Genomic DNA, 26,872 nt, shown 5'->3' with positions numbered 1-26,872 from the left:
ATTTAGTCAGATACTGGTTGGAAATTAGATGCACTGAAAATGATACAGCAATATCGTATTAACTCTTTATTTATACATTAAACGATTATCAATTTATCAGTGTGCCGATACAATTAACTCCCGATGCTATGGTTACCGTATTTAATGGAAAGATTAATACTAAACTGGAGTTTAATAAGTCATTTGTTTTATTAAAACAAGAACATTGTTGGTGGCGTCATTTAATAGGGTTGTTGACACATATTGAATTATGTAACTAAATCTAGTTATATATATAGATAGAAAATGAGCAATTTATCACAATCAATTGAAAACTTAAAAATGGGAATAATAAAGAAATACAAGACCTCAGTTTCAAAGTTTTTTTAAACATCCAAAAAGGAAAAAAAATAATGGTACCATTCGATTCCTTACATTTTATTAAAAATAATATTGTATGGCAGCAATATATACATAAACGCAACATTTCACCGACAAAATCGCAATTTCTTTGTTTTTCATACATCGAAACGGCTTGTATGTATTGCCATTTTGTTAGCTGTTTCTGTTTCGTCAGTAAAGTGCGGGTGCCAGATTTTGACCATCATTTGTGACTTTTGTATTGCTTTAAGGCCCATTGAGTCCCATACAGACATTTGATCCTCAAAACAAACCTGATCGACTGATACCATTAATAAAAATGTGCCAACTACCCTATGGTGTGCATAGTAAGTAGGCATTTACTTAGTAAATTGGTATTGCTATCATAACTACGTTAAGCCGCAAAGTTAATAACTTCGAAGACCCGCATATTTTATTGACTCATTGACCACAGAAAAAAAAAGTCGAATTACAATATGCGTCCAAGGTATGTATGCCAATTAACATATGCTAAGATGCCAAACAAACAGGAACAGAACAGAAGTCGCTTCAATAACCATTTGGGTAAATAATATAAATATGAATTGTGACTTAGGACTCGCGGTTGGCTTCATTTTTATGTTTCTTCCGCATTTTATTTTTGAAAATCTTTACTTACTTACCAGTCTCCATTTCATTTTTATGTACTTTAATATTAAACTGACAGGATCAAAAGGAAATTTAATATCACAAAAGGGAACAAGACAGGCAAGACTGCGCTCTTGATGTGGTACCTACATATGTAATAAACAATACATTCTAAGGCCAGGATTACACTTGTAAGTTTTACTTACGTAAGTAGGGACACGGCTATTTGCTAGAATGAGATAACGATATTCATATCTCATTCTGTAGTATAGCTGTGTCCCTACTTACGTAAGTAAAACTTACAAGTGTAATCCTGGCCTAATACATAATCAGAAGGTAAAGTTGTAATTTTAAGAACCACCTTCAGAAAAAAGTAATATTTAAACATGACAGTGCCATTTGTTAAGACAGTAAGGGGCGGATTGTATTATCTATTATCCATGTTATGAGTTCGCCAAGTTGGCGTAACATAAGTAAAAAGCTTAGGTACAGTATACAGAAGACTAAAGAGCTCGGAGCGGTACTGTCATATTAAATTTTGTAACCCCAGTAAATTCACTGCCATCTGTCGACACACTTTAAAACTAAAAATAAATATTTATAAAAATACGATAAAATGTATTTAAATATGGATAAATGATTTTTTTATTTGCATTAATTATTTTTATATGATTTTGACCCATGTTCTTTCACTGGTATGCGTTAAAATTATAAATGACAAACGAAACAGTCAACGCCCTCTATACGAGTGTAGGCCAAAACTAGTGGCGCCATCTGATCGAGAATCAAATTTTCGTGATTTTCGAGGCACGTTTTTTCCTTAGACTGTATCCATCTATTGACACCAAAGATAGATATAACTCCGTAATAGATGGATACAGTCTAAGGAAAAAACGTGCCTCGAAAATCACGAAAATTTGATTCTCGATCAGATGGCGCCACTAGCTTTGGCCTACTCTCGTATAGAGGGCGTTGACAGTTTCGTTTGTTATTTATAATTTTAACGCATATTAGTGAAATAACATGGGTCAAAATCATATAAAAAAATTAATGCAATTAAAAAAGTCATTTATCCATATTTAAATACATTTTAACGTATTTTTATAAATCGTCATTTTTAGTTTTAAAGTATGTCGATAGATGGCAGTGAATTTACAGTGGTTACAAAATTTACTATGACAGTACCGCTCTATCTTATTATATCCTCTTTGACGCAACTAAGGGCTTACCTATATGATATTATATAAGATTTACGATGACGACGTGAAACGATGTGGTAACAAAGGTGTGTTACGATATATTTGGCCACTTTGGTGTTCGTCACGATCTATTTAATGCTGACTGTACAGTCGGAAAGAGTGTAGGTAATAGGTACACACCCACAGGGGTAGATACAGACCTATAAGTTTTTTGTCTTTAGCTGACTGTCCAATCGCAAAAGGTAAAGGTTGGTCGCTTGGAAACCTCCATGTAATCGAAATAAGAGCTGAAACGTAACCGACCTCGACTACTGGAGAACAAAATCATCTTGATCAGATACCTGTAGGTAGACCTAGTATTTTTATCGTACTTCTTAGTCGAACGCCGTACACTGTAAGGCGCACGTCATGCTTTTTCTAGAAATTCTACCGTTTTTATTTAAATAACGTCTGAGGCCCTACAATAGTTTCTCCGAAAGCATTTGTCCCTCTTGCACTTAGGTACAGAATTGGTACTAAGAGAAAAACGCATTATGTTACACATCAATGCAATCATGCTAAAACTTGCATTAATTGGTTAATGTACCATCACCTAGAAAAATAAATTTATAGATACATACAATATGATTATAACGTAAAAAAAAACATTAATTGACATGAATTGAGGTTTCTAATCGCGATTTCACTGTGTAATGTAAAAATGTCACTTTTACATAGGTACCTACGTTATTAGGCAAAATGATACGAGTAAATACATAAAATAGGCAATTAAAAGTAATACCTAACTAGCTATACATATGTCAATTGCGCTATATTATTTTTGTTTTACACAATAGTTTTTTCGATGTTTAGTAAGCACGGACATTACTCCTTATTTATTAAATATACCGCCCATAAATAAGGCTAAATCATATAACAGCTCATTGTTTCGACAGGGGACTTCAACCGACTGAACTTTGTATTATTTTATTCTTAATTACATATTATAATAAAATAAAACTATGAAAACGGATTATATCGCGTATATTGAATTTATAATACATCCCGACGTTTCGAACTCTTTACAGCGTTCGTGGTCAACGGGTGACCACCCGAGTCACCCGTTGACCACGAACGCTGTAAAGAGTTCGAAACGTCGGGATGTATTATAAATTCAATATATATACGCGATATAATCCGTTTTCATAGTTTTATTTCATGAGTAACTATCGCGGTAACCGAAGACAATATTATACATATTATAATATTCTTTGTTTTAATAAAACACGCCATCTTGAACTATTCTATGTTTTACCAAAAAAGTAAGCCTAAGTTACATTAAGGCGAATTTAAACGGTACTTCCTCCGTAAATAATTGAAATACAACCAGTGTTCGACCTCAAGGGGCGTGTCATGTTCACAGGTGCTTCGCTACTTTACCCAGCAATCTCACCGTCCAATGGCACTTGCGTACTCGTTAATACTGAAGGACTGCTATATATCAAACAACTGCGCAGGTAGTCTGAGGGCCTACCCCGAACATCGCAAATCGAATGTCAAGAGATACAGAGGTAGATACTGAAATTTATATTTCCAATGTTCGCAGTAGGCCCTCTACACTAGTAGCATGATCGCGTTTATGGCCGAAGTAAAACAATCGCTTATAATTAGCTAAGTGTGTGATCTAATTTTACATATTATGACCATGAATGTTACCACACCTAATGCAAATCGTTACATTTCGCGTAATGTAACGATGATGTTTGAGCGTGATAAAAATGTGTTCGGATGAATTTAGGCAATAATATGTATATGGTAATGCGACTTATTTGAGCAGCGGACACAACAGTATGTTGCCTCTTGAGATCTGCACACTCGGTTGAAATTAGGGAATGCAATCTTGATCTCGCCATTTCAAGATCTCGCACGATTTTTCGATATTCAATCTCGTTGACGATTAATTAAATAATTAATCTCGAATAATATTTTCGAGATCTCGAACGAGATTGAAAGAATGATCCGAGTGAATTACTTTGTTTTGAGTAATATTTTTGACCTTAGATTCATTTTGTTCAGGCAGTGCTATTGTGCGCGGTCGGCTTTAACTGACGAAGCACTGTGGCATGCTTTGCTTTGTGCGGAAGAATCGAGCGAAGTTTGCGTACCTACCCACAATTATTTATTTGATTTTGGCTCGCTTACCCAACATTGTTCAACAACTATCAAAACAACTGAGCATGTTAGTGCTTCTGCGTACAATGATAATTAAAAATAATTATTACCACTTTTTCTTACTTACATGTGAATTAGTCCTATATAGGGTGCGTTGGGGTAAGATTGAAGGGTTTTTGGGTTCCGTACCCAAAGCCCACAGGGTAAAAACGGGACCCTATTACTAAGACTCCGCTGTCTGTCTGTCTGCCTGTCACCAGGCTCTATCTTTATTTTATTCTGTTTTTAGTATTTGTTGTTATAACGGCAACAGAAATACATCATCTAAAATTTCAACGGTCAAGCTATCACGGTTCATAAGATAGAGCCTGGTGACAGGCGGACAGACAGACCGACAGACAGCGGAATCTTAGTAATAGGGTCCCGTTTTTACCCTTTTGGCTTTGGGTACGGAACCCTAAAAACCCTTCAATCTTACCCCAACTCACCCTACATATAAAAAAAATGTTTTATTCATGTTGATTTAGTTTATTGTTTTTATATTCAAAATATAACACAACGTACCCTTAATAAGTTACGGAATTTTTAGAGATTTTAGATCAAAATAAAACATTTTTAATTACTTTGTCAAATCTTAAATCTCGTCGAGATTAATCTGGATTTCGAAAGTCTGAGGGTCGAGATCTCTAATCACCCAATCTCGATTCAGATTTTTCGTGCGAGATCTCGAATCGCCAATGTTGGTGCGACATTGCATTCTCTAGTTGAAATACACCTTACATCTTACGTATGAGCACACGCTATGTTCTGTCGCGCGATCACTCGTTTCCTTCCAAATGGAAAAGCAATAATGACTTTAAAGAGTTTAAAGTTTTTTCACGCTGGCTGATCACAAGTGCATATGCAACCTTAGCTACTACATTATGAATACATACTAGCTTGTATAAAATTTAACCAACAAACAGGAAATAAAAAAGTAAACAAAACAAATAAAATATAAAATTTATTAGATAACGAAACGATAATATTTACAATAATAACAAAAGGTAGATCGTTATTCGATCGTTTCAAACCGTTTAGTCTAGGAGTCTAGGTATATTGAGAATAGGCCCCCAAAATATTACTAGATCGATTTAGTAAACGCATACTTCTGGGTTATTTTAACAAATAGCGTAGGTATCTCAATCTATTTTGGTGTATTTTTATAAGTTCTTATAACGGTGACGTTTAGAGGTTGTACAGTGAATACCATATTATATAGATAGTAAAAGTTTTGTTTTTATTTATAACTAGCTTTTGCCCGCGACTTCGTCTGCGTGGACTTAATAACCACAGCAAGAGTAAGAATAGCGCCTGGAGAAAGTCTTATAGCAATTATTCAATTTGAGCATATTATGCACACAAATTAGCAGACACTTCATTAATTATCTCAATTCCACCCCGCTTTTTACTTTCTTAAGGGATGATTTTCGGGATAAAAACTATCCTATGTCCTTCCCAGGGACTCCACCTATCTCTATGCCAAATTTAATCTAAATCGATTCAGCGGTTTAGGCGTGAAAAGGGAACACACAGACAGACAGACAGACAGACAGACTTTCGCATTTATAATATTAGTATGGATTGGTGCCAGCTGTACAAACCGAAACAGTACCTTTGATTGCTAAATGAAAATAACCCAATATTAGGGACACAATAATCTATATCTAAGCACTAAAATAAATATGTACAATACAAAAACGGCCAATTTGGAATGGCTTATAACGACATAAACAAGTTATACTCAAAACTATGTGTACTTTATAATTATATAGCCAGACATAGGTGTCGATAGATATAACTTTGCTCTATCTAATATTAACCAATGCCCTTCTTGAACGTTCATTGCATATTTAAGTCCATGTGACTCGACTTCACTGCCTTCGCAAGTCCGTTACAAAATCGTCTGTGGCTGATTGCATTTAATTACACACCTCTTTATAATATAACTACCGACACCCAAATATATCTGGACAATGGAAAGTTAAATGTGGCATATGATGATTTAAAAATTATTCCCTGCTTACAGTCTATTAATTAACCCTAGATCAGCAAACACTAACACCTCTACATTACACTATTGACCAAAGTCATCAAAGTAATAGAAAACCACTCGCTCACGAACCACTCTAATGTCAAGAATACCAAATACCATAATAATTGTTATAAGCCATAAGTATTCAATATTCTTCAAATATTTCTGAGGCTATTTTTTAAATTTTATTGTTGGTAAAATATCATTACAATTATGGCGAATGACATATCATTCGGAATCTTCTTGGATCGTTTTATTCGTGCTCCATTTAATTAAACAACAAGTAAACGAAAAATAAATAAACCGTCCCAATACAATACCGATTTTGTTAAAATGTATACCGACTCAAGACACCGGTCTCTTCAATTTCAATTTTTTTAGTTATTTTTTTCGCCAACTAATAAACATCCCAACATTTATTTAATTAATTATGTCCAATATTGAATGTGAAATACTATGATTAAATGTATTGCAGAAAAGCAGTAACCATTATGTAAGGCTGTTCCCACGCTGCAGTCACAAAAGGTTAATCTTATTAGATCGAGTTGTATGACTGCAGTGAGAGAAAGCAATACACCTCAATCAATAATTTAATTTATTACGATGAAACGTGAAATTATTTATGATAATCCGTACATATTATACCACTCTCTAAGTATAAATCTTAAATATTGCGTCTTAACATACAATTTTTTTTGATAACTAACATCTATCGTAAAACTGACTGTAAATGCAAAGTCCTTTAAAAAGGACATATATTTCGCATACACAAAGTATTTATACTAACCTATGTATGATATCGAACGTCATTAGCGGGTCTTTGATAGTAAAAAAACTAGGCGTATTTCGTCAAGAGACTTAACAATATTGCTACGGTCGGTAGACACTGACAAATTATTTTGCGATGTTTTACAGAGTAGTAAAGCGTTGGTAAACTTGCTAAGCAACAGTATAATTACTAATCGTTAACTAAAAGGAACGTTGATAACAATCGATCTTATCAAATAGCCTCTAGTCCTAAAAATCTTGATTCTATTACAAGCATACTGATATTTATATTGAATTATGAACTCGACTTGATTATTATCATTTATAAATGACATGTAAAAATCCTGTACTTTTTAAAGGACACGAACATTAAAAGATTAATGGAGCGTAGTGTAACGTAGAGATTATTAGATAAATGAGGAATAGCACTGATGTTCTACAGTAACATGTCAAGCCGCGTCGCCGACGAATTAAATTACGTATATTACTAAATACCGCATAGTATTTAAAAGGCCTTGCTTTTCATTTCTTCCATTCAGGTATTGCTCTAAAGAGCACACATCGAATCGAAGCTCGATGTTAACATTACGATTTACGATCGCATAATTTATAATAAACCACCGCTTTTATTTACTAATTCAAAACAAACACATTGACATACTTGTTAAAATTTTAAGTGCATAGTGTTATTATTTTGTGATGTTTTGAATTTTAAATGAGTGCCTAAGCATTTAAATACTATGCGGTATTTAGTAATATACGTAATTTAATTCACACTTATTAGTTAAGTCTCAGTAGTTAATACTCAGAGGACTTCATACAATTCTAAATACCGCGCAGTTCAATAAGGCTTTTACATCGAAACAGACTGTAACATTGCAACACTATCTAACACCGGTCCCTAAATATTTATGAAAAAAAATATAGTGTAAAACGTTGTGTTACACTAGAGTACACATAAATATTTTAAATATATTTTACTGATCAGTATTAGATAGATGTCGATTAAATAAATTCACGAGCATTTCCACCGTCTTTAAATAATGCTAATCAAATATAAATTTTCTGCTGCGGATGGATTATACATGGATAAACGGTAAAACATTGCACTGCGCTATTTTAAGGCGACGTTTAAATGTAAGTAAATCCCAGGTTTAGGGCGCATTTACATTATATCGTCTCGTGCCTTTGACAGTTGACAGCGCCTTGTTACTTGAGTTAAAGCCTAGCGGGGACACCGTCAAGGTCAGCAGGTGACCTAGTAAACGCTACCCAAAGCTTTACACAGCGCAGCGACAAATAGCAAGATAGCTCATCCAGTTGAGTTGGTTCTTTACATGTGGTACTTTGATTATTTGCCTATTGTGGTGTTAAAAAAAGGTGGAAACGCTCACAAATCTACCTAGCTACAGCACACAAACCTAACATGTGCGGCGACGGTGATGCGGATTCAACGCAGGTCGGGGTTGTCGTTGATTTGCTTCTTGACGCGCACGAGCATGGTCGTGTACCACTGGTCGAGTCGCGATATGCTGTCGTAGTTCTTCACCGCCTCGGTGAACCCGTCGATGTTCTGGTCTTCCAGGTGCTCGATCAGTTCCTGGGGAAGGGAGTGAGTGTGATTTATAAAGTGCCTTTCTTGTTTTCTTGGGTGTAGCTGTCGGTAACCACATACAAAACTGGAATGAACACAGTCTATTGTCCAGTGAAAACAACGGACGTATACAAGCGGCCTTGAAAGTGTCAAACATAAAATTTCTAAAACAATTTTTCAAACCTTTGGTATTTAGGAACGTCATTAGCGCGTGCCTTTATTACGAGCAGACATTAAGTGCTGACTATCGTGTAAGATACACAGTTACGGCTTATAATTATTGATAAATCACCATCACCATAAATTATGGACAAAATGACGCCGTTTCAAATATCTTTATCTACACACATACATATCATAAACCCTCTATGATGCCTTCAAAATCCGTAAATAATGACCACCATCAACCTTTCGAGACCCAGACCCATATTCTAGTAAATATGGCTACCCAGGGAGCCGACGGGTCTCGAAAGGTTAAGATAAACTGTTCCGTTACAACAAATTTATTATCTGTGAAAATAATTGCTTCATTATTGTATCAAAATCGATTTAGTAATGACATTCAAATTTCGAACATCTCTGAAAAAAAAAGCAATTTGATTTGACCTTGAACGAATTAGTAATGTAGTACGCATCGCTACATCTTTCCTAACAAAATTTTACACACTTATACAGAAACTAACTACAATTTCATCTTTTCCTGTCGTTACTACGCACCCATACTAAAACAATACAACAACACTAAGTTAAATTAGCACACTAATGCAGTAAAAACTATATGCAGTCACAATTTCACACTATCGGTGTAGGCGTAATCGAACCGATCCGGGGCTTTCAAGTGTCTGGATATTATTAAATTATTGCCTTCTAAGTTCGGACGCTCCTTATAAAAGGACAAATGCGAATTGAATGAATCAAAACAAGATCCTGCATGGGATTTAAGAGGATAGACATTTTATCCACTGTATGGGGCACCACAGGCTCACCTTGATAAGCTTGCACTCCCTAGTATCGGCGAAGGCGGGGTAGAGCGCGCAGTACTTTTCGATGGCGTGCGACGCGTTGAGCACGTCAACGCACAGGTGGCACAGCGCGGCGCGGAACATGTACTCCTTGGCGCTGTACTTCAGCAAGCTGTTGTCCAGAGACGACTTGGCGATCTGTATGATAGACAGATAAATAATTTTTTGGCAAAAATTTAATTTTTGGTACACATTACGCTCTTATCGGTGACTGTACTTTTCCTTCCACACTCAGGCAACTAATACTACAGACTATTCTAACAACCACTAAACACAATTAGTTTATGTTGTTTAATCACAGAGTTCCCATGGTCACCTGTCTCCATCATCAGATCAGCTCCATGTCATCATAATATTGCATTGCTTTCCGATTTACATATGTATGCAAATTTCAGGTCAGTCAGAAATCGGGAAGTGGGTTAGTTTTAGCTTCCAAGTTTTTTATTTTATTTTTTATTTTTATTTGGGGCATCAACAGCAATACAAAAATTAATACAAATCATAGTGAACAGAACACATAGCCAATAACAGATGTCCACAAAAGTACAATTAACATGTAATAACTAAGTGGAAACACAAAAAAAAGAAGGGAGTAAAAAAGCATTCTATACAAACTAGATATGGCTTGCATAACATGTGTACGTGTGTGTTTTGAGTGATTGTGTGTGCGTGTTCGTGTGTGTGTGTATGTGACTGTGACTGAGTGTGTAATGGAAGACGGAAAGATTAAGGTGTGTAATTATTTACCTAGTTAGATTTCGTCAATTGTCGTTATTTTTAGATTTCAGTAGCAGTGACTGAACTCGTTTTTTTAAAGTTGATTTTGTGCAGTCGAACAAGTCGATACTACTAAATTGTTTATTATAAAGTTTTAGAGTACGATTTATGGGCGAATTTTGAGCATAGTTGGTATGAACTCTGGGTAGACTAAACAGGCAGCGCTCGGAATTACGCGTTCTAATAGATGGCACTGAGAAATTGATCTCCGACAGCAAAGAAGGACTGTCAATGCGACCTGAGAGTATATCATATAGTGCAGTGATGTCTAATAATTTTGACCCAAACTTTAGATTTGACCCAAACTAACATACCTACTAACAGGGCAAGCTAAATAAAAGCTTGTATTAATCAAATACAGTAATCAGGCAGTATGGCTTTAATAGATCTGTTTTCAACTGCAATAAGAGAAAAGATCCACAGCAATACGATATTAATTAATTAGAAAGTGTAGTTCTTATAACAATTCTCTCATCAGTAAAAAAAATTAGGAAGGTTAATCATAATAAGTTTTAGCATACTGCTCTAGCTTGACGAGCGAGCAACAGTTGAACAGCTTATGTACTCGTATTTTTAGAATGCAGTGACAGGGATAGGAAACCATGGCTGGTCTGTTATTAAATAAGAATATTATCTCGTCTGTCATCATTAAAGCCAGCGCTAAATTTCATGGTATGGGAAGTTTCATAGTTGACTGCTGATTGACATTGATCAGTCCGCTAAATGTGGTCGGAGCAACTGGCCCTAACTGATGCCCAAATAAGCTGTTGAACAAATGAGCATCCATTTGTCGACGGTTTGTTGCATCGTTCCACACAGTTCGGCTAAGATGTCAGTGATGTTTCACTCAATTGCTAGGGCAAGCCGAGCAGTCACAGCGTACGGCACAGTCTAGCAAGCGAAAAGGAGAACGCATAACCCGCGTTAGGGACAACATAATCCATGATCTTTTGCTGATAAACACCGGTTTTGTTAGACATTGAAATTCTGTACATAGTAGGTGCTATTATCCAGTGGCTCCGAGTTAGAGGGACGTCCCAGCACCAACCTGCTCGTGTATCTGCACGGCCTTGTCGTAGTGTTCCAACTGCGCCGCGTACTGCGCCAGCTTGAACATGCACTTGTTGGCGGAAGAGGTGGACTCCTGGCCGCAGGAATAGTCAGCTCCGTGACCCGTGAAGCCATTGTCCCAGTACCAACCTGCTCGTATATCTGCACAGCCTTGTCGTAGTGGTCCAACTGCGCCGCATACTGCGCCAGCGTGAGCATGCACTTGTTGGCGGAAGAGGTGGACTCCTGGCCGCAGGAATAGTCAGCTCCGTGACCCGTGAAGCCATTGTCCCAGTACCAACCTGCTCGTATATCTGCACGGCCTTGTCGTAGTGGTCCAACTGCGCCGCATACTGCGCCAGCATGAGCATGCACTTGTTGGCGGAAGAGGTGGACTCCTGGCCGCAGGAATAGTCAGCTCCGTGACCCGTGAAGCCATTGTCCCAGTACCAACCTGCTCGTATATCTGCACGGCCTTGTCGTAGTGGTCCAACTGCGCCGCATACTGCGCCAGCATGAGCATGCACTTGTTGGCGGAAGAGGTGGACTCCTGGCCGCAGGAATAGTCAGCTCCGTGACCCGTGAAGCCATTGTCCCAGTACCAACCTGCTCGTATATCTGCACGGCCTTGTCGTAGTGTTCCAACTGCGCCGCGTACTGCGCCAGCTTGAGCATGCACTTGTTGGCGGAGGAGGTGGACTCCTCGCCGCGGAAGTAGTCCGCCGCCTGCTCGTAGTGCTGCATAGCGCGCGCGAGGTCCACACACTCGGTCTCGTACAGCTCGGCTATGTTCTGGTGAAAATATTACGAGATTAGTCTTTATGACATGGTCATTTGAATTAGGTAATTTCAAAAAACAATCGTAACAAATAATGGGGTTAGCCGGTCCAAGTTTTTATGGCGCCGGCATAGCTTTCCCATATCAATCCTGCCAATAGTGTAAAATTCTTGGTTTTCTGTTTCAATTTATGGTCTGGATGCTAGTGCTAAAAGAGTCCCCAGCGAGCTTGGTTCTCCATACAACGTAGTTCCGCTCTCATTTTAAAACGACTAGCTAGATTGCTCTGAACTTTGTACTTACAATAGGATAAGATATATCTAGTCTTCAAATTAGTTTATGTAGCTTCAGATATCATAGTTAAAAAAAATACAGCGAATATAAGTTTCTCATACAAAACTTGTCTGCTCTATTCCGTTTATTTTATAAACTAGTTATATAAACTAGATACAGCCGGGCTAGCACATGATTGGCGCGAGAGTATCTCGCCGCGACATAGACTACCCGTCCCTCTTTAATTCATACAGTTAGTAAAAGACGGGTAGTCTATCTCGCGGCGAGATACTGTCGCGTGCTATCGCGCCAATCATGTGCTCGGCCTACAGGACTAGATATACTTCATGTCATTGTATATGCAAAATTTTATTATAATCCAACACGTAGTTTAAAAATCAGAACGAAACTCCGTTTGTATGGGAAGGTGACATTCGGGCGAGCTTGCTGGGGACTCCTAAGCCAAATTATATCAGTACAAAAAAATTTTTCTGCAATTAAGAGCAAATGAACAAATAATATACCTATAATATAACTCTGCTACTATTAGGGCAAATAATATAATTGATTTTGATAGTTTACTATTGTAAAATTAAGTTAAATTAATGCATGTCACGTTTGTGGTTTTAAATTCGCATTGTTTAGTTCTTTAGCACTAGATCTAGAGATAGTTTAATTGAATTGTACAAACAAGTCTTAAAAACTGTAATAGATGTCATATATTAAAGAAAAAGTGACGAAGCCCTCCAGTGGTGAAGGCCGGATTCGAACCGGCGTCTTTAGCTATCGCGGCTAACGCCATGAACCCCTAGGCCACCCCGCCACGGCGGTGCCCGTCCGAATTTCTCGACTATATGCCATCTTAGTAAGACTAGGCGTCTTTGACCACCTCTAAGGGCAAGCAGTGCGCGCTTGCACCTCCTAAACGAACTCCTTACGGATTTACGTTGTAGCGAGAGAGACTGGTGCTGCCATCTATGAACATTTGAACAAGTTTTGAGAACAAATCAAATTATTTTATTAAATATTTTGATTTGTGTTTTTTTAAGTAGTCACACTACTATATATAAATTAAAAACTGTAATAGATGTCATATATTAAAGAAAAAGTGACGAAGCCCTCCAGTGGTGAAGGCCGGATTCGAACCGGCGTCTTTAGCTATCGCGGCTAACGCCATGAACCCCTAGGCCACCCCGCCACGGCGGTGCCCGTCCGAATTTCTCGACTATATGCCATCTTAGTAAGACTAGGCGTCTTTGACCACCTCTAAGGGCAAGCAGTGCGCGCTTGCACCTCCTAAACGAACTCCTTACGGATTTACGTTGTAGCGAGAGAGACTGGTGCTGCCATCTATGAACATTTGAACAAGTTTTGAGAACAAATCAAATTATTTTATTAAATATTTTGATTTGTGTTTTTTTAAGTAGTCACACTACTATATATAAATTAAAAACTGTAATAGATGTCATATATTAAAGAAAAAGTGACGAAGCCCTCCAGTGGTGAAGGCCGGATTCGAACCGGCGTCTTTAGCTATCGCGGCTAACGCCATGAACCCCTAGGCCACCCCGCCACGGCGGTGCCCGTCCGAATTTCTCGACTATATGCCATCTTAGTAAGACTAATTTATATATAGTAGTGTGACTACTTAAAAAAACACAAATCAAAATATTTAATAAAATAATTTGATTTGTTCTCAAAACTTGTTCAAATGTTCATAGATGGCAGCACCAGTCTCTCTCGCTACAACGTAAATCCGTAAGGAGTTCGTTTAGGAGGTGCAAGCGCGCACTGCTTGCCCTTAGAGGTGGTCAAAGACGCCTAGTCTTACTAAGATGGCATATAGTCGAGAAATTCGGACGGGCACCGCCGTGGCGGGGTGGCCTAGGGGTTCATGGCGTTAGCCGCGATAGCTAAAGACGCCGGTTCGAATCCGGCCTTCACCACTGGAGGGCTTCGTCACTTTTTCTTTAATATATGACATCTATTACAGTTTTTAATTTATATATAGTAGTGTGACTACTTAAAAAAACACAAATCAAAATATTTAATAAAATAATTTGATTTGTTCTCAAAACTTGTTCAAATGTTCAAACAAGTCTTGTCTGAGCAACCATAATTATTTAATTTCAGTAGTGGAAACTGTTTTGGCTTATGTATGTATTTAAGTGTAATTATCTATATGTGTCATCTTTCGCTGTTTGTTTCCCATTATCAATAAAAAAAAATATATATATATATAGACAAATAGGGGAAACCCATACTGGCGCCATCTGTCAAAACATTTGACAGTTGCCTCCCCATTCATTTTAAATTTAATTAGAATACTTATAGTGATTTGTTAGATTCTGATTTCTTTTAACTTATAGAGACAACAGGATCAGTTATGTCATGCATGTATCTTAGCATGAAGTCAAAGAGATATTTATGTATACCTAAGTCATAAGATCACTTTTATTACCTGTGATTGGATGAATCAGCAGCAACACTATTTTTTTATAACTCGTACGAGGTATTAATTTGTAAGGTTTAAATCTAAAACATTATTTGATTCTAAGATAATTTGCCAAAAATGTTACTACCACTACCACACCACCTCCTGCAGGTACATACCTGATGCTGCTTAGCCGCAACAGTGAAACGGCCCATGTCAGTGTAGATCTCAATTGCCTTTAACAGACATGAGACTGCCTCTGAAATTATCCAATCATGTTATATAATAATCAAATTCCAAATTAAATTCTCTTACTTTTCTTCTTGCACCATTTTTATTACATCTCTGTTTAGCCCTATGACTGACTGGTCGACTGGTGGAGAATGCCTTTAGGCATTAAGTGCTCTATTTGTATTTTTTTTGTATTTTGTCAATAAAGTTTAAATAAAATAAATAAATAAATCTATAACCGTTAATTTATATTGATATGTTTTGATGTTAGACTGAAAAAAATGGGCCACAAACTAATTCGTGTTTTACAATTTCAACAATTCTTTCATTTTCTTATGATAAACTGTGCTACATGTCTCCTGGTAGATGGGACAAAATAATGACAAGAAAAAGGTGATCTACCCTTGAGCATTAGCCCAAAAAGGAAGGCATGGATGAACCATTGCGATCAAATCAGGTCCATACCGGAAGGCATGAGACTTACAAAAGCGCTAGCCACAACGAAGTCAGTTCCGCTCACTTCAGTTAGAAGAAGTGATGGAGGAATGACTGAAACGGGGTTAGAAACCCTAAAAGTCATGTGTAACACACACTTCCCAGGCTCGATAATACACCAGAGCGTAACGGACGATATAGTAACTAGTGTGGTGGAACAACCCACTAGCACTACCAGGTACAACTGGGACACGTCTAAAATACAATGGGCACTATCAACATTTCAGCCATACAAAGCCCCGGGGCCAGATGGAATCTACCCCATACTACTACAAGAGGGCGCCAATGTACTAATACCACACTTAGGTAGACTGTACAGAGCGTGCATAGCCTTCGGACACGTGCCACGTGTGTGGAGGATGGTAAAAGTAACATACCTGCCTAAACCAGGCAAAGCAGATTACACAGTTTTTTTTTTTTTTTTTTTTTTTTTTTTTTTTATTCGAATAGTGTAAAATAATGGCCAAATCCACTATAGAAAGTTTAGAAAAAGTGCTACGGAAATACCTAGCCCCTATTGAATCAAAAATAGTGTGTGTGCTCGACGATATAAAGAAATTAGAAGCAAAAGTTACAAACCTAGAAAGAATCAGTACGTGTTTACAGTGCAATGGACGGTGCACCGACAATAGCTCGCTCAACACGCCACGCAATTCTGAACCTAACGCATCGAGCGACCCGACCGCTGTGAAAAAAAAATCCCATGACGCATCCGCTCAATACTTTACGGACAACCGCCACGACTCAGGTTAACAAAAAAACTACAAGTAACCCCCGATCAACAACCACAGAAGACCGGACCCCGACTGGATTGGCTTCCTCAAATCCCGGGAAAAATAAGCAAACACTGAATACCAGGAATAAGATCCCCCAGGACGAAGCATTAACAACTGCAACACCATCCACGGCGCCGGCGAACCTCGCGGACACGAGCCAAGCACATACCGGGACTGACCAACCCGAAACGGTCCAGGACAATGAAAGGGAAGCCCAATGGGAACAGGTGTCGAACAAAAAGCGGCGCCATCATCACCAGCGCTCGCCCGGGCGTCCTCGCATTAGCGCCACTGGCACGGGACCGGCGGACGATACACTTGAAACGATTGAACGACCAAAGAAAATACACGCGTGCTTCTTTAAAACGAATACGGAAGCCGAATCGATCATGTCTTATATGCAGAAGAAGGAACCATGCGACCACTACAACGTACAAAAACTTAAGTTAAGACATGAATATTATGCCTCATTCGCGATAACAGTTCCTGTAAGTAAATTTGAATTTTTTATGTCGCCTGAAAACTGGCCCCCTGGTACCGAAGTCAGCGAGTGGTTTCGTGCGGGCGCCGGGCGCGGACGCGCGCCCTACAGGAGTCGCCGCAGCGCGGCCGAGCCCGGCCGGCGTCGGCAGTAGTGCGCCGCGACACACACGGCCCCCGCGGACCTCGACTGACCGACTCTCTGGAGCCTGGTAGTGAACTCACTGCTGGAAGAACTAAACAAAGGCCCAATATACACGGTAGGGTATGCAGATGATTTAGTGATTCTTGTAAACGGGAAATTCCCGGGAACGGTATCGGAAATCATGAATACAGCACTGAAGCAAGTGGAGAGGTGGTGCAACCATCATCAGCTCTCCATCAATCCTGGCAAAACAGTAGTAGTACCGTTTACCAGGAAAAATACCCTTAACGGCATGAAACAGCTGAAGCTTTATGGAAGGGTTCTGGAAATGTCCGATGAAGTGAAATATCTAGGTTTAACACTAGATAAAGAACTGAACTGGAAAAAGCATGTCGAAACTACCATAACCAAGGCACTGAGGGTGTTTGGAATGTGTAGAACGGCATATGGCAAAACGTGGGGTTTAAACCCAAAGGTACTGAGATGGATCTATACCATGATGGTAAGACCTATCATTCTGTACGGATGCCTGGCATGGTGGCCAAGGACACTAAAGAGCACATGCAGGGATGCCCTTACGAAAATACAAAGAACGGCGTGCATGGCTATTACTGGCGCGTTTAGAACGACGCCAACAGCGGCGATGGAGGTACTACTAGACCTCCCGCCGCTGCACCTAGTGATACAATCTGAGGCGCGGAAATCGTTACACAGGCTGGCTTTGACAGGCCTCTGGAGCGATAACAAGCCAAAGACTAAACACACAAACATGGAATATGACAATTTCATGAAAAGGATTACGAATATGGGCTGCGATAAGATGCAACCCAAGTTTGTGTTCCGTAAGAATTTTAATGTTAAAGTTCCAACAAGGGCTGAATGGACCGAAGGTCTTGAAGACAGATTCTGGTACTGGGGCAGGCATTTATGCAAATGACTTTAGTAGTAGCATAAGCATGGGCAATTACGCCACTGTCTTCCAAGCCGAGACATACGCTATAATTGCCTGTGCACATGAGAATATAGTTAGGCAAACCCAAGGGAAGAATATCTATATTCTCAGCGACAGTCAAGCTGCACTCAAAGCGCTTAAGGCGCCTAGAGTGGACTCTAGACTGGTATACAATGGCATCCAAGCTCTGAACAAGCTTGGAAGGCAAAACAAAGTGCAACTGGTGTGGATCCCAGGGCACGAGGGATTCATGGGCAATGAAAATGCAGATGAACTTGCCAGAGCCGGATCTGCAAACAACCTTATAGGTCCGGAACCATTCGTGGGGCTCTCACAGGGAACCATCACAACGGCTATCAAAGACCTTACTAAGACCAAACACCAGGAAGAATGGGACAGTCTGACGGGTCTAAAGCACTCAAAGCACTTTATACAAGGGGTAGACTCTGGTTGGAGCAAAAAGCTTTGGAAACTTAGCAAACGGCAACTCCAAATAATAACGGGGGTGTTTACTGGCCATTACGGGGTCAAGGGAATCCTGGCCAAGATGGGGCACGCTGACAACACCGATTGTCGTATGTGTGGCGAAGAGGAAGAGACAATAGAACACCTTATGTGTAAATGTCACGCCCTCGCCAGACAAAGAATGAAGGACTTTGGAACAGGCTACCTGGTACCAAAGGAATTCAAAAAGCTACCCATAAGGTCCATCATCCGGCATATGGAGATGGTGGGGAAGGCTCTTGAGTAGCGGACGGATCTTTCCTAGGGGGGGCACAAAAGATCCCTATGGGTCGAAGTGTATCCGTAAGGGCCCCCGTAACCATAAGATAAGATAAGATAAGAGCATTAGCCCATAATGTGTAGTATGAGAGCAAGGAAACAATTCCAGAAAAAAATATTAACTTAGGGTTATTGCCACAAACTAATACCTAAAAATACATAATTTTTGTCTTTCTTAAACAATTTTGTACACTAGTACTATAATATAGTGAATTATAACAGTATAAGCCTTAGAATGCACTGCGATTAATTTCTTGCGGTTTCAGTGCGTGCGCTTGTGAAACATGCCATGCATTACACTTTTTGCGGTTCTGAAACCGCAAGAAATTAATCGCAGTACATTCTAAGCTTTACAGTATTTTTTTACAGAAAATTAAGTTTGGATTATGATTCGTGTTTTGATTGTAAAACACATACATTTATGTACTATTACTATTATGTATGCAATGCAAGTACAAAATATTGTGGACAAAGCGTGCATGTCACACAAAAAAATGATTGCGCAAGGGCGCAGCCTGGAGTCACCCTGTTTATTTAACTGATAAAATAAGCTATCAAGGGATAGCTTATCTTATCAGTTAAACAGACTGATTCCAGGATAAAGCGATGTAATAAATTGTAAACATATTCACCATAATTTAAATCACTTTATGAAGCTTACCACTTACCACACATTGATGAATCACATCTTACTTTTAAAATGTGCAATTTGAAAGTATGATTTTATTATTGGCTAACTTAACAGCCTTTACCTTTAGCATATTAAAAGGCATTTTAGCAGATTTTATCATTATAACATTGGTCTTTAATCATGCAATGCATGGGGATTTTTAAACTGACAAGCATCACAAAAAGATGTACAAATGTGTGTATTGTCAAGATCTTTTATATTTTATCATTCAATTATCAAATGCTTAGTCAATTTAATTATAATGGATCTATCTTTTATACTTAATCTTATTTATTTTTAATTTTTATTGCAAATGTTTGGTATGTTTTAATTATGGATCAATGTTAACTGGATTAAATGATTTTATTATTAAAAAAAAAAAAGAAGTAAATGTCCTTGTTTCTGTAATTTTGCTACCTAACCTGATTGTACCTACTTCCTTTTTTGGTCAGTACCAACACTAATTAATAAACATACCTAAACAAATATTTGATTAATGCATTTAAGGTAATAATAATAAATTTTAAATTTGTGACTTTCATATGATAACTTATTAAGCTAAGAGTTAGATGCCCAAAGTTGAAGTTTTTTATAGATATACCTAGATCAAAATTTACCATTAGCATCACATTTCTTGTAGCAGTTGGAAGCGTCAACAAAGTTGGTGGCAGCATCATGGCGGACACCAGCCTTTAAGTGCAGCTGCGCCGCATTGCAGAATGCCTGCCCGGCCTGCGCCCACTTCTTCGCCATCTTGAACAGGTTGCCGGCCCGGAGATAGCAGTCTACGGCTTCTTCCACCTTTGATGATCCCCTAATGTAGATAATTACTTTAGAGTAAGTACTACTATATTGATTTACTATATTCCTACTATTTTGCTAGGATTGTGACATTCATGATATTAAATACCGAACATACAGCTTGGGTACCCTACTCACCAAGTATGTATTACCTAATAACAAATATAATATTCAAAAGCAATAATCTAAAGTTTAACAGGACAATAGCTGCAAAAACTATAACCATGTCATTATAATGAAGAACAAAGGAATATGTTTATGTTATAGTTAGTTGACTATAACTTATAGTCAACCAAACTAAAACTTAATTGATTGGGGTCTAATGCGACATGCTAAAGACAGACCACAAAATTTGGCGCGATAGAATAAAAGTTTCACTTTAATGTATACGATGAAAACTCCATTTCATGTAACGCACGCATGTCACCGAGTTATTTTCCAATTTTTTCGATTTCAATAATTTGTTGGAGGTGAAGTTGGTACTTTGAATTATTCACACTGATGTCTTTTGTGATATTATTACAAAGTTTTCGATATAGGCAGCAATAGATTTGAAATATACGACAAGATCCTCGCGTATAGTGAAATATGAAGTAACGAGAGTCACCATGGATTTACTAACGTAGTTTTTGGATTGTAATAAAATTTTGCATATACAATGACATGAGGTATATCTAGTCCTGTAGGCCGAGCACATGATGCACGCGACAGTATCTCGCCGCGAGATACACTACCAGTCTTTTACTAACTGTATGAATTAAAGAGGGACAGGTAGTCTTATGTCGCGGCGAGATACTCTCGCGCCAATCATGTGCTAGTCCGGCTGTAAATAGTTTATATAACACTAGTTTATAAAACAAACGAAATAGAGGAACAACAAGTTTTGTATGAGAAACTTAAATTCGCTGCATTTTTTTAACTTAGTTATCTGAAAGTACAAAAAATAATTTGAAGACTAGATATATCTTATCCTATTGTAAGTACAAAGTTTCAGAGCAATCTAGCTAGTCGTTTTAAAATGAGAGTGGAACTACGTTGTATGGAGAACCATGCTCGCTGGGCTCTTTTAGCACTAGCATCCAAACCATAAATTGAAAAAGAAAACCAAGAATTTTACACTATTGGCAAAAAACTACTTTTCACAACCTCAAAAGATGATTTTGGTTATAAAGACTATCCCATGTACTCTCACGGGACTCAAACCATCTCTATACCACATTTCAACGAAATCGGTTCAGCAGTTTAAGCGTGAAGAGGAGTTTAAAAAATAGCATTTTTTAAATTTTATTTATACTTAGGAATGGTGTTAATTTTAATACCATAAATGAATTCAGCACCCCCGATTTATACGAAAACGATACCAAATATAGCTGCCAACTTAGCTTCGTCTAACTGTAATAATTTGGCATAGTAAATAATAAAAAAACGCAAATTAATCTATGCAAGACTTGATTATAAGATTTAACCATGACTCAATCTTTTATCTTGCTAAACGATGCCACATTTACTATACTCATGAGAGTCATGAGCAACGAGTGACGGTGTTAAGTTGTTAACTGCAATGCAATGTTAACAATTGCTACAATGAGAACAGACTCGAAGCTGACACATTTTGTTCTACTTTTGATAGATTTTTGGGATTTTACATCTGTGTAATGATTACCGACAAATCGAATTCCAGTATTTTATGTTACTTTGTAAACAAAAGGCCTCTCGGAGTAATAATTACAAGGAATATCCAAATAATTCACAAGTCATTGTACTTACCCAAAAAGTGACCCGAGAAAGGTCTTGGATGAACCCAACTTTTTCTCCGCCTCCGCCATCAACTGCATTGCTTTCTGTTCATTATCAGCCATTTTCGTGGCTTAAAAACACACTAAATACTGAAGAAATATACTACAATCCCAACAACTTCAGGAATTATTGACAAAATGTCGTCACCCAAGAACACTGCGAAAATCAGTTGCTGTCATCGATTGATTTAGTGTTGCCACAAGAAATTATTTCGTTCAGAAATCATTCAGAAATAATGTAAAACCATAGAGTTACAATAAGATAAATCATAGATGTACAATAATGTAGAAAGGAATGGCCTCTCCCCAATTTGACCGAACGAGATGCTCTTATGGAACTTTCAGTAGGAGTAGCAGAGAAAGCGTTATTATTGTTTGTCCTTGTCATAGTCTCACTTTTCCTTTCTGCCTACTTCTAAGAAGTTCTAAGTGACGTAGACGTTTTTTGTAGCCCACCGTTTTTAGGGTTCCGTACCCAAAGGGTAAAAACGGGGCCCTATTACTAAGACTCCGCCGCCTGTCTGTCTGTCTGTCTGTCACCAGGCACTCATGAACCGTGATAGCTAGACAGTTGAAATTTTCACAGATGATGTATTTGGTGGGCGAGTCCGACTCGTACTTGTCCGATTTTTTTAAATTATTTAATTTAGAGAGATACTGCCGCGGTGGCCCTCTCGTGCTAAGCCTACACAAAGGACCTTAGTTGGAGCTGGGATGGAGATTGTGCTGAAGAATAATGGTTTAGGTTGTTTTTGGTATGTTGTCAGGAATGTTAGAACATGTATTTGCATGAATCTAGTATAACTGGATCGGTCATGAGGGGTGGGGGAAAATGACCGAACGGGATAGTCTTATGTATCTTTCAGTAGGAGTAGCAGAGAAAGCGCTGTTGTTTGTCCTTGTCATAGTTTCACTTTTCCACCGCTGCTACAACCGAGGTTGTGGCAAACAAATAACTACGTGACGTGATTTCTCTTATGAAATATAGTGATTGTTAGCGTTTTGAATGCTTGAACTTTGATAAAATAATGGTGAATGAGGGCTAACGCGTATGAATTCGCCGCTAGGGGCGCTAGTGTAGATGGGGTCTTTTCCATAGTTCGAAATGTCAAATGGCACTTGTCACTTCAATGACTGACAGCTGTTCTTTAGTCTTTTGGACCACCATCAACAGAGGCGCCAACTGGTGAGCAAAAAAACGATAGCCCTCATTGTTCTGTAATCGGCTGTAGTAGCCGCTCTGAGCAAAAATATGAGATCATAACCTTTCACACGTAAGTACCGTATTTTACACCTTCCTCTTAATGCAATATGTGAGAATAACTTCGTAAAATTACGTTACACTCAAAGCAATGTAGAATCAAACGATTTCAATAAAATAGTCATACTTGTTATGAACAAAATGCTGCACTTCATGATAAAAGCAAGCCGCTTTGCATAGTGATAGTAGGGACCAAACTGAGCGATTTGACCCGCAGCAACGGCAGTTTCACCCCTTAGGAACAGAGATGGCGCCACTTCTTTAAAAAATATTTCAAAAAATTGTACAAGCTAAACCAATGAACCGATTTAAATGTTTAATATCTCAAATGAAAGCTTATTATATACGTTACTTTTAAAAAAATACTCAAAAAATATATACTGAATACTTTTGACAAGAAACGGCATATTAAGTTTTTTTTTTACTCGATTGATAGTTTTTACTTGATTTCTCAAAAAAAATGTATGGAACATGAATAGTTTAATACATGTGCATATTACTGAATAAACAACAAGTATTATACAAAAAACTCGACACCGATACCTCTCATACTTCACGAAATATGAAAGTTTGAATGTGAGTGTAAATTTCTTCAAAATATATTTCAAAAAATTCTACAAGCTAAACCAATGAACCGATTTAAATGTTTAATATCTCAAATGAAAGCTTATTATATACGTTACTTTTAAAAAAATACTAAAAAAATATATACTGAATACTTTTGGCAAAAAACGGCATCTTAAGTTTTTTTTTCTTACTCGATTGATAGTTTTTACTTGATTTCTTAAAAAAAATATTATGGAACGAATAGTTTAATTACATGTATATATTACTGAATAAATAATAAGTATTATAAAAAAAACCCGACACCGATACCTTTTATTCTTCACGAAATATTTAAGTTCAATTATGCACGCTCTTACAAATAAATTTATTTAAAAGAAATCTTCAACCGCAGTAAGTGCACTGATTTTAATATGAAATTTGTCATATGAAAAGAAATCACCCAATTTAGTTTAATAAATAAAAAATAAATAAATAAAACCTGAATAAAGTTTTCTCCTGGTGCTGAATTACAAAAAAAATATAACAAAATAGAAATTATTTTTATTTAAAGAGACTACATTCGTAAACAAAAAACTTAAATGTCCTTTTCGGGTTCACTGGTAGTTGTAGAACTGAAAAAGAAAAGTCGTTTTGAAGGACTCGTACCTGAGTCGTACCATTCCAATACTACAAAATCACCGATCATACATGAACTGGTTGCTGGAGATTTCTGTTGAATTATTTTTGTGCCTGTAGATTACTGCTGAATTATTTTTGTGCCTAGCTGATTACCATTAAACCTATAATTTTGTGCCAAACCTATAATCAGTGGTCAGCAACTCAGCATGCAAAACAACCCTGGATTGAAAATTACATTAACTTAATTTTTTGCTTAACCTTTGCATGATTTACACTGGGCTGTGCATGGTAAGCTGACGCGACGACACCCACAACGCATAGTTTCGCAGCCAGATGGTCCAAGAGGCTTAATTGCGACCAAATCGCTGTAACTGCCGACAATTCTGCAGTGCAACTCTCTTTTTCCTTAGTCCATCCTTAAGAAGATGTACATGGTATGGAAACTTCTGGTTCCAGAGGAGCGTTTCCCCATATATGGCCCGCTTGGTAAGCTGCTCGAAGTGCATGTTTATAGAGAGCAGCTGATGTAGGTGGCAGGCTTGTCACAAGCTTGTTTTTTGAAATTGTAACTATAGCAAAGCAATAACATAAATCTAGGGTTACTTTATACTAAAATTAAAATATGTAGGTACACACCTAACAACTGACAAAATCAAAAACTTAAAAGTTGACGTACTCCTATTTTCCCGTCTTTTTATAGTGGCCAGAGAAAGGCAGCTTGATCTGAACGAATTCTTCCAGTACGAAAACCAAATTTGTCCACCTTCGTTGTCAGTCAATGGAGGGCTTCGTTCAGGGAACAAATCTCTCGGCCAATTTCAAAGCAGATGATTTGGCCGAGAAATTGGAACCTGCCTACCCTGCCACCTACATCATGCACTTCGAACAGCTTACCAAGCGGGCCATATATGTGGGGAAACGCTCTGAAACCAGAAGTTTCCATACCATGTCCATCTTCTTGGGGATGGACTAAGGAAAAAGAGAGTTGGACTCCAGAATGGTCGGCAGTTACTGCGATTTAGTCGCAATTAAGCCTCTTGGACCATTGTGGCTGTAAATCTGGCTGCGAAACTATGCGTTGTGGGTCGTCGCGTCAGCTTACCATGCACAGCCCAGTGTAAATCATGCAAAGGTGGCTGTACAAATCATAAGTAAGTTAATGTAGTTCTCAATCCAGGGTTATTTTGCATGCTGACCACTGATTATAGGTCTGGCACAAAATTATAGGTTTAATGGTAATCAGCTAGGCACAAATATAATTCAACAGAATCCCTTTGTGACCAGAGGGCTGGTCACTATTTCGCGCAGCGCATCAGCATAGCTATACAGCGCGGAAATGCGGCCAGCCTTCTGGACACCCTACCACACGACCGAGACCTAGGTCAGATTTTTTATTTGTAAGTTTTTTAGTTTAGGTCATTATGTTTTTAGCTCACTTTATTGTTTTCATAGAAAATTAAAATTAAAATTCAACAGTAATCTACAGCAACCAGTTCATGTATGATCGGTGATTTTGTAGTATTGAAATGGTACGAGTGCTTTAAAACGACTTTTCTCTTTCAGTTCTACATCTACCGAAGAGGACATTTAAGTTTTTTGTTTACAAATGTAGTCACTTTAAATAAAAATAATTTCTATTTTGTTATATTTTTTTGTAATTCAGCACCAGGAAAAAACTTTATTTAATTTTTATTTATTTATTTTTTATTTATTAAAATAAATTGGGTGATTTCTTTTCATATGACACATTTCATATTAAAATCAGTGCACTTACTGCGGTTGAAGATTTCTTTTAAATAAATTTATTTGTAAGAGCGTGCATAATTGAACTTAAATATTTCGTGAAGAATAAAAGGTGTCGGTGTCGGGTTCTACTTATAATACTTGTTATTTATTCAGTAATATATACATGTATTAAACTATTCATGTTCCATATTATTTTTTAAGAAATCAAGTAAAAACTATCAATCGAGTAAGAAAAAAAACTTAAGATGCCGTTTTTTGCCAAAAGTATTCTGTGTATGTTTTTTGAGTGTTTTTTTATAAGTAATGTATATAATGAGCTTTTATTTTAGATATTAAACATTGAAATCGGTCAAATAGTTTAGCTTGTAGAATTTTTTTTAATATATTGTGAAGAAATTTACACTCACATTCAAACTTTCATATTTCGTGAAGTATGAGAGGTAT

The 26,872-nt window shown here is 37.6% G+C and overlaps 1 protein-coding gene and 1 long non-coding RNA gene across 2 annotated transcripts in view; both read right to left on the bottom strand.

Annotated features, from left to right (window-relative positions):
• Positions 1 to 5,320: 5,320 nt before the first annotated feature.
• On the bottom strand, positions 5,321 to 22,431 carry LOC134746423 (alpha-soluble NSF attachment protein). The gene is made up of 6 exons (XM_063680794.1): positions 22,208 to 22,431; positions 20,257 to 20,453; positions 15,287 to 15,366; positions 12,229 to 12,414; positions 9,760 to 9,933; positions 5,321 to 8,779 (listed from the first exon to the last, which is right to left on the bottom strand). The coding sequence occupies exons 1-6, from the start codon at positions 22,297 to 22,299 to the stop codon at positions 8,630 to 8,632; spliced, it is 879 nt and encodes a 292-aa protein (XP_063536864.1). The 5' UTR covers positions 22,300 to 22,431; the 3' UTR covers positions 5,321 to 8,629.
• Positions 5,321 to 26,872, bottom strand: part of LOC134746667 (uncharacterized) — a 184,424-nt gene continuing 162,872 nt past the window's right edge. Inside the window, exon 2 of the long non-coding RNA XR_010128248.1 lies at positions 5,321 to 6,310. This is a non-coding gene — a long non-coding RNA (uncharacterized LOC134746667). The remainder of the gene's footprint in view (positions 6,311 to 26,872) is intronic.

The sequence above is a fragment of the Cydia strobilella genome, chromosome 1 (assembly GCF_947568885.1).
Source record: "Cydia strobilella chromosome 1, ilCydStro3.1, whole genome shotgun sequence".
NCBI lineage: Eukaryota > Metazoa > Arthropoda > Insecta > Lepidoptera > Tortricidae > Cydia > Cydia strobilella.
This window is presented reverse-complemented; position numbering and strand designations above follow the sequence as displayed.

Bases quoted from the DNA above. Each gene is read 5' to 3' on its own strand.
- LOC134746423 (XM_063680794.1), bottom strand. From the start codon at position 22,299: ATGGCTGATAATGAACAGAAAGCAATGCAGTTGATGGCGGAGGCGGAG. The intron at 12,415-15,286 runs GTATGTACCTGC...TATTTTCACCAG, and splicing joins TTGCGGCTAAGCAGCATCAG to AACATAGCCGAGCTGTACGA. The intron at 8,780-9,759 runs GTGAGCCTGTGG...TCCCTTCCCCAG, and splicing joins GGGAGTGCAAGCTTATCAAG to GAACTGATCGAGCACCTGGA.